This window comes from Leuciscus leuciscus (genome assembly GCF_965113295.1).
Source record: "Leuciscus leuciscus genome assembly, chromosome: 7".
NCBI classification, from domain to species: domain Eukaryota; kingdom Metazoa; phylum Chordata; class Actinopteri; order Cypriniformes; family Leuciscidae; genus Leuciscus; species Leuciscus leuciscus.
This window is the reverse complement of record NC_138731.1, coordinates 25,352,111-25,366,623: the sequence shown is the minus strand read 5'-3', so window position 1 is coordinate 25,366,623 and position 14,513 is coordinate 25,352,111. Positions and strand designations below refer to the sequence as shown.

General features: G+C 38.0%; 1 protein-coding gene across 1 annotated transcript in view; it reads right to left on the bottom strand.

The window, feature by feature from the left end:
• Nucleotides 1-1,843: 1,843 nt before the first annotated feature.
• Nucleotides 1,844-14,513, bottom strand: part of itgb5 (integrin, beta 5) — a 32,472-nt gene continuing 19,802 nt past the window's right edge. The window contains exons 11-15 of the mRNA XM_082175592.1: nucleotides 7,367-7,589; nucleotides 6,445-6,545; nucleotides 4,334-4,453; nucleotides 3,959-4,125; nucleotides 1,844-3,624 (exon numbers count right to left, since the gene is read on the bottom strand). Coding sequence (XP_082031718.1) covers nucleotides 3,526-3,624; nucleotides 3,959-4,125; nucleotides 4,334-4,453; nucleotides 6,445-6,545; nucleotides 7,367-7,589 — 710 coding nt within the window. The 3' untranslated portion in view covers nucleotides 1,844-3,525. The remainder of the gene's footprint in view (nucleotides 3,625-3,958; nucleotides 4,126-4,333; nucleotides 4,454-6,444; nucleotides 6,546-7,366; nucleotides 7,590-14,513) is intronic.

Sequence of the window (14,513 nt, the reverse complement as noted above, 5' to 3'; positions counted from 1 at the left end):
ATGCATTCCACTAAAGATTAATGTTGGCAGTTATCACATCTCCCTGGAAATGAAGGACACTGACGGAAATGAAAGACACGTTTGACACATCTAGATAGGTTGAGAACTGCATGATGCTTCCATTTTTACTATGTATGTTTTTTTAGTTTTTTTTTTTTTAAAGAAATTAATACTTCTGTTCAGTAAGGATGCATTCATTTGATCAAAAGTGACAGCAAAAACTTTTGAAATTTATCATTTTGAACTTTCTATTAATCAAAATATCCTAAAAAACTGTAAATATATCAGAAGTAACAAAAAATTAAGAATGATAAACATGAGAATCTTATTCTTCAATGGAAGAACTTCTGTCTGTTCAAAATCACATGAAAAATGGTCACAAATCACTTATATAATTAGTGACCTAAAAATATTTTACAATCTTTTTTGTTTTTTTACTTACATTTTTTTCAAATTCTTAAGACCACCTTTTTATTTGAACGAAATGAGAATTAAATGAAAGGAAAACGAGAGACACTTCACAAGGGGGCAGAAGAGCAGGCCTTCAGTCACATCTGTTGCTGTTCAGCTCCTAAAGTCTCAGACGTTACCGAAACACACAACCCTACTTTCCCTTCTTGTGTTCAGAGCTGCGTCCTCTCCCAGTGACATGACTTCACTTCTGTCTGAATGCTCTGGCTGTTGATACTGGCTCACTGCTCGGGAGGAAAACAGCATTCAGTTCATCAAACTCTGAGAACATGTGATTTATGAGCAAATCACAGGGTTGACATCCCAACAGGGAAGAACCACTGGAGCTCCATACACATTTGTACACCCCAAGTCTCAGCTCAAAATGTCAGCCATGGTTGTGTTGTGTGGCAAGAGAACATGGAAATGATAGAAATGTGACCAGATTTTGATTTGGAGAAAGATTTAAATTTATCGTGCAGACTTTTACAGCAAATACAACTTCTACACGCAGAGGAACATTTTTAATGTAAGACCCTTCTCCATACCTTTGATTGGATTGATAGTAGACAACCCACCAGACCTGCTAAAATACTCTTTAAGATGTCTTAGAGACAGTCTCATGTGGTTTCACAGTAAATCAACACTGAAAGGGGTTTTCAACTGGGTTCAAAAGGCGTGTGCACTTTCCCCATCACAAACACAGCTGCTCTCTATAACTGAACATGAGTCCTGTCCTGAGACGCGTCACCAAACATGCACACACAATGGCTGATTTATACTCCCAATATTCTTCGCAGCAGGTAAAAAAAAAACCTCCTGTACCGCGTACACACCTTTGAAGCTCAAAACAAGCTGCCCATTTGATCTGACCCACCAAAAGTCACAGGAGAACATGATTAAATGGCACTAAACAAACTTCAGCCAATTAAGCCCCTCACCCAGTCCAGGTTCCCGGCCCGCTCAGATCAAGGGCTTCTGTCACCTTGCTTGAGTATGAAGTCAGATTTTCCCATCAGCTTAGAGAAGGGGGCTTGTGTCATTCCCTGCTGAGCTGACATGTTTTGTTAGCATCAAGCAAAAAATGTATGTTTGATAGTACTAGTTTTTGCATAGTTGAGCTACAGTCTTCAGCTGTCCGTCCAATTTTACACGATGCAAGGTGTAATTTAATATTTGAAGGATTACATTCTGGACAAAGCCGATTTATACATTACATCACCTAGGTCTGTTAGACTGACTTCATGAGGAAAAACAATCTCCACCAAAAAAAAAAAAACAAAAAAAATTTCATCAGAACTAATTATTTGCATGACAGATTAAAAAGACAAATTATTGCTTTAGTCTGACTGAAATCAAACTATGCATGTAAATGTAGAAGAAAAAAATAAGGATCTTGATGAAGAAGTTTATTGCAGCGTAGCACTGATAAAGTACATGTAGCACCTTGGGATAATCGGAACTGGAATGAACCCATAACATCCAAATCTCAAACCTTTTATCCCGTGACAGTTTACCACCCCTAGTGTAAATGAAGTTGTTCCTGTTGTAACAGCTGTGGTCTGCATGTTAATAAAGTTGAGATACTCCACTGTCTGAGATGGTTCTCAGGGTCCCTCACCTGCTCCAATTCTACAATTGATGACCATTTGCTCACGACGTGATCCACGCAAATGGTGCAGAAACAACAAAACTGTTGACTTTGTTGTTCTATATACTAATTAAGCCATTTTGGGGAATGAACAAGATCAACCACCTTTCTTGGAGTGGAATCTGGGTCTGGACAGACTATCATTTCTTACAGTGCATTTTGTAGTTTTAAGTCTGCATTAAACTGATTTGCGATATAGTGGCGAACATGTAGGGCGGGACTTCATTTTTTTCCATGGGGAATTGACTGGAGAGTTGTTGTTTACTATTGCTGTTGTCCTGCCCTCGCGCCAGTAGACGCGTCATCAGAGAACAGAAGAGATGTCACTGCAAGAGGGAGGGAATATTATTTTGATTAAAGATTAAGATGGCACATGAATTTTTAAGAAATAATAATGTGCACAGATATATACATATATTCAGTGTCTCATGTGTGACAGCATTCTAAAAATGAGGTGCTCATGTTGAAAGAAGTTCAACTTAGACCTTGTTTTTTTTCCATCGCACTGAGCGCAAAAACACCCCTAATTATGCACTTTTTGTGCCTTTAAGTAGACAAACATGACTATTGATATGGGGTCAATCTAATAAGTTCTTACTGGCAGATGGGTGTGCAGTGTCTAACTTTTTTACTTGGTCCAGGTCCTGATGGGATGGGTGTGGAGCTACTAAATGTAATCGTTCCAAAAAGAAACGAGACACTCTTGAATTATCAGCAGGCAGTGTTATTGCATCACAATGTACAGTTGAAAATCACTATGAAAATGTGCAACCTGTGGCAATACACCAAAGACTAGTATTGTAGAATGGCATTACTTTCTTTACTTGATAAAACCTCAACCTAATATACAATGTGCAAAACAAGAGTTAAGAGAATTATTGCTCTGGTTATGTTAATACCCATCTCTTCATTAAAGAGTTGATGTATAATTTAGCCTGTTGTTGTGTTCTATGCACACTCTATGGTGTCTGACTACTGTACATGTGCTAAATAAATTTAATTCATGTAAAATGTGTAGCGGCTGGGAAAGGCACAGTTCCTTGCCTTGCCACAAATGTCTCTTTGCCTATAAAACATTGCACAGCAAATCCATCATAATGAGCAGGAGGTATGGTTAGAACTGTAGAAAATTAGGAGTTATATTCAAGAAAGCAGTCCATGGGAGGTCAACATCCATTGCTCATGAAGGTTTCTGGACAACTAGTCAAGCCAATCCTCTTCTCATATTCAGCATGTGTCCAACTGCTGCTCACCAATGAACGTTCATTACCCTACCGCATAAAGATCAATTCCAATCCTCAGAAAAAAAACAAAAAACGTTTGCATTGCAAAAGACCATTAAATTTGCTGTCTCTGTCCTCCACTGTATAGCAGAGGCGTGCTGGACAGGTCCTGCCATGTCCCCCAGTCCAAATGCAGGTTGATCAGTGAACTTCTCCGTTGCATGACTTGGAACTGTGCATATAGAAAACTGTCTCCATTGGGTGAGAGGGGATGGACTGTTTATAAACAGGATTAGATGCCTAGGAGGAAGACAAGGAGAGTAAATAGGTCAGATGGGTTCATTGCAATGCACATGGTTAGAAGGGCAGAGCGAACAGAGCCTTTGAACCACAGCCTTGGAATGATCATCATGACTGATCTGCATTCCCAGCTGACTGATGTTTTCCAAAAGGCCTCATGGTTTCAATCAAAGCCTAGTTGTTTTTTGTGATTGCATGGATTTGTCTGTTCAAGCTATTTACGTTTTAGGTAACTTACAAACAGTGCTATATGAATGCATTAGTCTGCAGCAATATAAACTCCAGTCAGTAGATCAAACTAAATCAAACTTAGTGCAGTAGACCGAGTTCTCACCATCTCATAACGCGCCCGTGAACGTGCACTTTGGAAGCGTGCAAACTCGCGGCGGTCGTGGACGGTTATGACAAGTTTCCAGAGGGCTAGCAGCACGATGCCCATCAACAAGATACTGCCAACAACTGCCAGAAGCACAGTCATGGCATTTGGGGCAACGGCACATTCTGTAAACACACAAAATACACAAATGCATGGCCATAATGTGTGATGTGAAGTTTAGCTGAAACCCTCCCCATTTGAAACAGTGTTTGGATCAGAAATAGCAACAACAAAAAAATATTTTGACCACATTCTTTTCTTATACTTCCTCAAGATGAGTGTTTAACATGATTCAAAGTGCAGTTTATTACAGAGGTAGTGCTAAATACTGACCTGGCTCTTTAAGAGCGGTGAGGACTGATTGGCCGCTGGCATGTTCGGAATAAGTGAACTTCATCACACAGTCGTTCTCAGTCTTATACACGCATTGAACGGTGTTGGGAGCATCCGTTTCTGAAATGGAGAGAGAGTTGGGTTCAATAAAACAGCTGTCCAAACTGTGCCTGAGGAAACAAACCGATAAAGCAGTACATGTCGAGACAATAGCATAATCTTGACATGCTGAAATTATTTTTGGACCAGACCTTGCATTCCTCAACAAGGACCCAGATTAAAAGTTATCATAATTAAGATCCACTAAAAAATGTTTTTTTTTAAAATAGGAAGTCTCTCCCTTCCTTAAAGTCATTTAACTACAGAGCCTCTCTCTAAAAGAGCTGGAAGTTTCCGGTATGCACATGTGGAGTCCATTAAAGAAGTCAGCTGACTCAAACGACAGAGAAATGTTGTGAAACATCACATCTAGAATGCCTTCTTTTACAATTAGGGGTGACATGGAAAGGCCTTAAAGAGTTCACAAGCATCCTGAATTTTTCACTGCAATATCTCAGAGAATGAGTCCAGCATCATATTGCTCAACATTAAACATTCATTCATGCATGCATTCCTCGAACCATGTAAAAATGCCTCCTGTAATAAAACCTGTTATAAAAACCCTGGAGAAGTTCTCATAAACTTTATTAATAGCTTTCGAACTCTAATAAAACATTCATAATTATAAATAAATAGAACAAAAAAACATAATATAAAAATCTAAATAAAATAAAAAGATCCACAAATGACAAAGCTAAACATTTTATTCATTTTCCAAAGTGCTGTTCTTTAGTAGTTTGTGCATTTTACATATTAGTGGTTTGAATTAATGGCAGGGTTGCGAGGAAGAGCAGTAAACACAGGCTTTCTCAGTGGGACACAGAACAGTGAGTGTTGCACAGACGTCCAGACTCACATTCTCCAGATAATAACATAAACAGAGCTGGCCATGATACACCACAAACCATGATCACCCTGCTGCGAGTAACACATTCATGACCTGGAAGCACAAACTGTGGTGCTCGACCAACAGTGTGTCCTGATGAGAGGGAAAACAGACAGATCTGTGAACTGAGCTCCTTCAAGATTTCAGATGGATTCAAGTTCTCTCTCTGATTGAGGTTAAGGAAAATGTAAGTTAAGTAACCAGTGTGTCGATGACATTGGCTGGCTGGCAGTTAGAGTGCATGTTGATAGAATTTTCCGATCTCATTATCCCAGCTACCCCATTTGATTATCCCACGTAAAAAATGGTGAAGACTAAAAAATAAATAATAAAATAAACAACATAACTTATAAGCTATCAGTTGTCATGTGTTTTTTTTGTTTCACAGTAAAAGTAAATGATCCCTTATGCTCAAAAGTGTTTCATCTTTGAATAAGATGCCATATTAAACCACTGAAGGTGGGGTAGGCAATTGCGGAGAGGCGAAGCATGAGACCCTCCCTTCACAGCGCTCTCCAAAGCCACACCTCCTTCAGAACATATAAACGCACACGTATAAAATATTTACATATCTTCTGTGGAAGTCTCCGAACCAAAACAATTTTCATCCAATCATTGCATTCGGACCGAATGCAATGATTGGATGAAAATTGTTTTGGTTCGGAGACTTCCACAGAAGATATGTAAATATTTTCTTTTTAGACCACTTTTATTATTGATTGCTATCAGGATGTGAAGAGTTTCAACCAGTATAACAAAAATGATTGTGGTTTGTGAAATCCTGCTAAGACATTTTATTCACTTACCTGCTTGCTTTATTATACCAGGGGTATGAAAATGACAAACATTAAAATTCCTTCCTCACGTGCACAAGCTTTAAATAACATGTTTTGATAACTGGGTAAAGTTTAGTATGGCACTGATGAGTGGAAAATAAAGAAATAATAAAAAAAATATGTTGTTATTTAGCTTAAACACTCCACATATGCATTTTCTTCAGTCAGTTTTTCTCAGAAGAAAACATCTGTGCAGGGTGGAGAGATACAATGATAGAGAAGCCGCCCCAAAACACTAGCCGAACCCTCAAACATCATTCAATGTCAAGTGTTTCTGAGTGCGCACTCACTGAGGGTTTCGACAGTCATGATCTCATCCTTGCACATGCGCTGACAGGTCTGGTTGTCGGCCAGTCTCCCCGTGTTAAAAAGACGACACTCGATGCATTCCCTGAGGAGAAACATTTAGAAAGATCATTCAAACCATAACTAACACAAAACTAAAAAGTTTGACAGGCTTGAGTCTAAACAAAAGTCAATGATGAAGGAAAGACATCTCAGACCCTGTCAGTCAGCTTTGATCAATCTAATCCGATTGTTAAGTCTGACGTCACACGTCACGTTTAGCCTTTTCCGGGTCCTAGCGCTCCTCTCGTCCAGAAATAACAATGGTGGAACCTGTACATTTATTTACGATCACGTCCTTCTTAGTGAGGCACCCTTGGCGGTTTAAATTCCTTTAACACCAACAGAGTGGTTAGTGTAGCTCATCACTCAGGTGGCATAATTAAGGGTAGAGTCCAGGCATCAATGAAAAAGAAGATTTACGAGGTTGAATTGAGTTAGCTCGGGACACAGGACACAGCACTGCGGCATTGTAAAAACACTCAATAATAACCAAAACACTAGCGAAAGCGGTAGGTAGGTAGAGAGGACCTGGACTTTGGACCCGGAAAGAGTATTATCGGAGAGTGGTTACGTCACGACTTAACAACCAAATAGAGAACATGTGTTAATGTATGCAGTTTAAAAAACATCTGATGTGGCATGCTTCCTAATGCCACAGAATTTAAAAACATTAAAACGTTAAAACACACTGTTCTGACAGTATAATCACAATATTTAAACATTATACATGTTAACATGGGACTAGTGAAAAAAATAGGTTTATAATTGCTTTCTAGTTTCTGACAGCATTACATTAGAATCATTAGAAGCTGAAAATACCTTTAAATTAGCTTTAAGTTAGTTTGAGCATCCTCAGTCACATACCTCTTTGTTCCACAGGCATCTGGACAGGTGGGACATTTTTCGCACGTGTCCCCAAACGCCCCTGGCTCAGCGCACTGGCACCGCCCACACACACAGCTGCCCCGCCCACTACAGATCTTCCCGTCGTCTGACACACAGGAAGCTGTCTCTGTAGAGCAATTACAGTTGTCTCCAATATAACCAGCATAGCATTTACACTCACCGCAGTGGCATTCCCCGTGACCTGGAAAACAGGGAAAGATAGGTTCAGAATAAACTTTATATAATTTGTGACATTCAGTCAAAAAGTTTCTATGTGCAAAAATCCTGCACTAACAAATGTGTTTAACTCACTGGCGTGGACATGAGGTCTAAACACAAAGACCTCTCAGAATAGTATAATACTGTATACACAAATATACACATTGAGAGTTTGCATAGAACCATCATTTACTGACATTAATGGAAAAACAAGCGTTCCACATTTCTCTGTCATGGCACAAAGATGACCGCTGTCTACTTCTCCCACATTCTCTGAAGTCTCTTTGTCCACGGCAGAGCACATTCCAGTGCACTGATTACATGCAGATCTCCTCATTCCAACTCCGAGGATTCTTGGCGTGTGTCTCCATCACTGAGCGTGAGCAAAACTCTTTGTGTGTTGAAGTAAATGTGCCAATGTGCTAAACTAGTCGCTGTGTGAATGACCCGACTAAAAGTTTATATTATGATATAGTAGAGTACGAAAACGTAAAGGGTCTTACTGTGAAAAGGATGCAAAACAAGACACCCTTTCATAGCAAAACAGCTGTGAACAGATTGAAAGCAGTGGCGAACACTTGGTGTGGCATCAGCTGCCGCTGCAGCCTCAAAGCAATGATTGCACAAGAACAGGAAAACGCTGGAAAAATTTAGCATCCATACTTCATAGTTGCAGTTTTGTGCTTATGCAGTCCAAAGAGGTCTCCACATTGTGCTGGGCATATTAACTTGCAGGAAAGATGAGAAGATCTGCATTGAAAGTCATTGTTTACCCATAAATGAAAGTTCTGCCACTATTTACTTATACTCCTGTTGTTGCATTAATTGATTTCTTTTCTGTAGAAAGTAGACATTTTCTGTAGAACAAGGACCTTCATGCAGTTCACAGTGACCAGAGGGTGTCAAGCAAACACATCATAAAATTTGTGAAATACGTAATATTCTCTACTGTCGAATGGTAAGAGCTGCTTCACAGTTCTGCAAAATATTTGTTTTCCAAGAAATATTAACAGCATATGGTTTGGAATAATATGGGAGTGAATAACAGTACTATTCAAAAGTTTGGGGTCAAAATGTTGAAGATATTAATTGTCTTCTTTTTATAACCGTTTATAACCATTTATAATGGTTTTCAACATTGATAAGAAATGTTTCTTGAGCACCAAATCAGCATATTAGAATGATTTCTGAAGGATCATGTGACACTGAAGAAAAAATTAGCTTAATTACATTTTAAAACATTAAAATGACTTTATTATTATTTTATTTAAAATGACTTGAATAATTATTTTGTAATTAAAATGTACAACCGTACTGTTTTACTGTATTTGATCAAATAAATGCAGCCTTGATGAGCTTAGACTTATTTTATTTGTATTTATTTTTTACGACCTCAAACTTCTAAACGGTTGTCTAAATATGGGGAAAGTTTTGGGTGAAGTATCCCTTTAAAGATACAGCACATCCTCACACCTGCTCCTGATAAGAAACATGGACTACCGTGGGAGATGCTGTCTGAAACTAATCTCGTGAGAAAAGTATGAAGTTACATGACACTCTTTGGAATGATCAGATTTGACTCTACATATGTGAAAAACATATGTATAGTGAGGGATGATGTGTTTGATACACACACACAAAAACGGACCATCGAGGTCATGCTGGTCAGCTCCCACACAATAAATGTTTCATTGTGGTGCCACAGCAGAACTAAAACAACCCAGGAATGTGCAACCACTGAATTCTTCTGACAAACACAAAATGTTCCTGAGAGATACAATACACCTTATTAAACTTAAGCGGTTCGCCATTAATTTTTTATAGAACAAAAAAACGTCCATTAAAATCCGTCTTTCTAACAAAAACCTTTAATAAAGTAATAGTCCAAGTCTGTTAGGATTATGGGAGTAATATAAGGAAGAAAAAAAAATCCTGACAGTTAAATGTAATGCGCCACACCTCGGGGTGTATTCTATTTGAGACAGTAAACACAGAGTACACCTTTACTGAATGAATGACCCTCTGAACGAATCTGGCATGAACAAAGACGTGTTGTGGCGTGTTCTCCACACCTGTTTTCTAAAGGTGTGTGTGACAGTACTGTTAGTCTGTTACTCTAAAATAACAGCATTCACAGGCTTCCCTTTTTTGCCACAGACATTCAGAACTAAGAGTCTTCATATTTTACGCACTGAGCTAGAATATCAAGTCATAATCTTAACACAAATAATATGCATTAACTAACATGAACTAACAATGAGCAATAGATTTGTTACTATATTAGTTAATCTTTGTTAATATGTTAGTTAATAAAAATACAGCTGTTCATTGTTTGTTCATGTTAGTTTACAGTAATGTTAACAAATACAACCTTTGATTTTAATAATGTATTAGTAAATGTTGAAATTAATATTAACTAAGATGAATAAATGCTGTGGAAGTATTGTTCATTCTTAGTTAATGTTAACTAATGAACCTTATTGTAAAGTGTTAGCAATATAACAAATGCTAGAGAATCGATGCAGACCTGCTCTCCCAGCATTCCCGAATCCAGTCTTTTATTTAGGTCACTGAATAAATGTGCTGTTGCCATGCCAGAAAGGCAGATCCATGTTTGAAAGCCTCAGGGAATGAACCTCAGCCCATTTCTACCACATCCACAGTTAAACTCGACAAATTCACACATGAGTGAGTCCAAAGCCACGCAAGCACTGAAATATGTCAATTACCGTTGACCTCAAGTATCAGGTTTATTTAAGGGTGCAAAGTTTCACAGTCAACACAGAGTCTGTGCTTGTAAAATCATTGCTTGTTTGAACAGTGTACACTTGAGCTCTATTGCTGTGAAGTCTTTGTGAAGGGCATAGCCATCCTTATGCGATGAAAATGTCCTTTTTCCTGCCCTTAAATTACTAAAACACGAAATAGATTGAGATTAACTTGACAGGCATTTTTGAAAGAAAATGTGTAGGCTTGTAATCATCATTAATTTTAATGAATGAGCCATGAAACGTATTGATAGCATGCTCGTACACCAAACCAAAGTGGAAAGGAAAAGCAAACAAAATGTAAAAAAAAAAAATGCAATGCAAAATACTTCCAAAGGCTGGAAGTGACCAGTCTAAATATTTCCTGTCTGCATGCTTGAGTGTATGCTTGTTCTAGTTTCTTGTACAAACATAATTTTACCAGTGTTATCATCATTAACTAAAAGTATAAAATAAAATAGGTGGAAAACAGATTTTTGTCATTCTCCATTTCTAAAATTAAACCATTTGTAACATTTAAATGTAGGACCTCTACTTTTCAATGTTTTTTTTTTGCTTCCTTAAAAGAATAACTTAAACATTTAAATCCATTTAGTATCAAATATGTTATTTAAACAAGCTACATTCTGGACCGGCAGAAACCATTTGTCATCACTGTATTGCTATTGGTCGACTGATATGCTGACCCTGACCTTCCCTTCCTGTGATAAAGACCCCTTTAGCCTCTGTAGTCCCACAGGAAGTGTACGTCCAGCTGCTGAAGCAACATTCCTCTTTATATTGTACGATTTTAGCTGCACACTTCATTTCACTCTACTTAAATAATTTAAAATTAGATTCTTGAGCTATTCTAGTGTATCATCACACTCCTCTCAGTTTATAGAGGAGAGTCAATGAACTGTGTCTACTACTACAGAAAGCCAAATGTTCAGCATTTTTTGCTGAAAAATGCACAATACACAATCTTCCAGTCTAGGCTGCAGTCATTAAGTACATTAAGAACGATTTAATGTAATTTAATACATTTAAGAGATTTAATGCAGGGCCTAAAACTAACTTTTTCCCATACCTGCCAATGGTCGGTGACTTAAGAAATCTAGAGGAGTTCCTCTACTAACCAAAAAGTACTATACTAATGGCATAACTACAACTACCACAACTAAAATGGTTTTCAACAAACTTGTATAAATCAAGTGTGAAGTACAGCATGTAAAGTTAAAAATGTAAGTTACCAAAACATACAATTCAACCACAAAACCTAATGCTACGCTTCTTTTTTGTGAGCATAATGTAGTTCGCGGGAGTGAAAGAACTTGCTGTCTGACTTCAGATCAGAGTTATAAAAATATGGTTTTATATGGTCATGGTTTGTGGCTTGTCTGTCTTTCTTGTGGTGGCAACTTAAAATAGATCGTCCTTTGGATCTGGAAAAAACTCTGAAAGCCCTGTAATCACTGGAGTGCAATGAGAGCACAGGGTGTGCAACCTATGCCACGTTCCAGTTCCACCCAGCAGAACCCACTTCTGCTCCAGGGGCATCTCACTTCCCCGTCTGGAGCTGTGAGAGTGAGGCGTTTTCAGAAATGCTGATCAAACAACAAGCAGGCTACTCAACGACTTATGAAAACGTGTCACCACAGACTCAGTGGTCATTCTTCCATCCCTACGAAAGAAGAAACAAACAAGTGCTGTTGAAACGGAAGAAATCATTTCATGATGTGAGTAACTCAACTCCATATTTTCAGTGGAAAGTTCAAGACAAAATAATTTAAGGAAAAGCTTTCAAAAACTGCTCAATATAGAGCCAAAAGGAGCTGTTGTAAATGACAAAGGAGAATTTAAAAACAAAATTATACTTATACTGACCCAAGTTTTGTGATGTAGTGTTTAAAGACTTCCATGACCTCTCTGAGGAGTTTGAGTATGTGTGTGACATTGACCACAGAGACACAACATTATACATCCGGAGACAACACAAGGATGCCATGGTCTTTAATAGGAGTCATCCGGTTTTACAGGCCTCTGATCAAGCACTGATCTAATAAAGTGTGTTAAACCCATAAACACAACACTGTTTCCAACAGTCGTTTCATGCACCAATTGACCAGTTTTCCTCTAGTCTAGGTCATTACTCGCTCTAATTTTCTAGCGCATTACTATTGCAAAAAAAAATGCACACTACCGTTCAAATGATTTTACAATCTCTTATACTCAAGCACTGATTCAAAATAGAAATCCTCAATAACATTATAAAAGTCTTTACTGTCACCTTTGACCAATTTAATGCATCCTTGCTGAATAAAAGTATGAATTTTCTTTCACAACTTACAAAATGACAGTACAGCAGTCAGTACTAAGGATCAGAAACATCTGAACTGGTTTCAGTGTGAACAAAGCCATAGATTCTTCTTGTGTGTGAATAATGGGCATATATGGAACCTGCCAAAACCAAGATAACTGCCCCTTGCTAACGTTTTTCAATTATTTCCATGCCTTATTTCTGCATGTTCTGTTTCTTTTGTCAACCGCACACAAAATCCATGTTAATCTGTCCGACTTTACAAGTTTAGCTAAAAAATAAATAAAACTCATCTGTCTATAAAGAAAGATGTGCAATGTAAGTATGTAGGCCAAGACACGGCAAGCTGCCTCTTGTAGTTGTGCCTCTCGAGTGGTGACAAAGTCTTGGCAGGAAAAACAGAAGGTCTATAGATGCCTAACATGTGGTGTCTGTTCTCTTTACAAGATTCCTTAGTAACCAGGAAACCTCATTGTATTCCAAAGAGAATAAAATAAGTTAAAAATAATCGGGAAATAACTCTCACATGTTTCTCCACTTAATGAGCACATCTGAACTCTGGTGCAGAGCAGAGAAATTATATTTAAGATAATTAGCGCAGTCAGAAGTTTTGTCTCATGTGACTGGAGGGTAACGTCTCATGCTCCAGTGACAATAACAATTACAGAGCAGGCGTACAGGATAAATACAGTTTTCTTCGGCTACACAGTCTTCTGACGCCTTTTAAATAAACAGGTAGGCTGGGGACAACAATGCACAAAGTAATGTATAATGCTTTTAAAAACACGAACGGATCACTATAATTCGGGCCTGCGGTACATACGTTTTCTACTCAGGAACAAGCTAATGTTCTGTTCTTGGTATGGTGTAAGGTTTTACACTAAATACTGTCAAATGAACTACATGTTTCTGCTGACGTAAAGCACAAGTGTGGGAAGTACAAGGGCAATAAGCCAAAAAAAAACCCACCATGTCTAGAGCTTAAAGTCTCTTAAAAAAAACATCTATAAACAGGTTTAAATGAGAAATGCATAACAGTTCTGTAGCTTGTCTAAATAAAAATACCTGACTAATCCCATGTATTTGAAACCAAAGATAGAAAGACAGTCCAGTGTTTCTAGTCACAAAGCCGACTATCTTTGTGAGCCGACTAACAGAGACAGTGTTTGTGTCCACAAGGATAGGCAGACTTTGACTCATCACGAATCTTACCCGTGCCCTTGCATTCCAAAATTGGATTGGATATCTTTCCAGAGGAGGTTAAACGCATTTAAAACAGCGAAGCAATTTTCGTGCCAACAATTAATAAATACTTCAATGCCGTAAAATGCCTTACATTGTTGTTAGGATGTCGGTAATATGTCAGGCTACTGTGGGTACTGGTCTATAACAACAGACTAGTCAACTTTTCCCAAATGGTACCTCGCATGGAAAAATCATTATCCTGTTACAATTTGTTGCCCAGAGCAGGCCAATTAAAGGCGTAGTAATCCCATTGTAGCAATGTGGTCACTTAAAGTCAGATTTGAAAACCATCAAAAGACCAAGATGAATAATTTTGGGTGTGTTTTACCAACGCTTGAGATAACACACAAAGTGACAGATGAGATTTATTTTTTAGCACTAACTGATTGCAGTGTACTGATGACACTGCAAGACTTCAATCTGCCCTGTTCTGACTGCAAACTAAAAACAAAAGCATGGACTATTATCACATTTGAAAGACTAAATCATACAAATATTTATGTACTGGCAAATATTGTGCATTCACTCACTGTATTTCATATACACTTCAAATCAGAATGTTATACATTTAAATCTGGGTCACTACTTTTTTTTT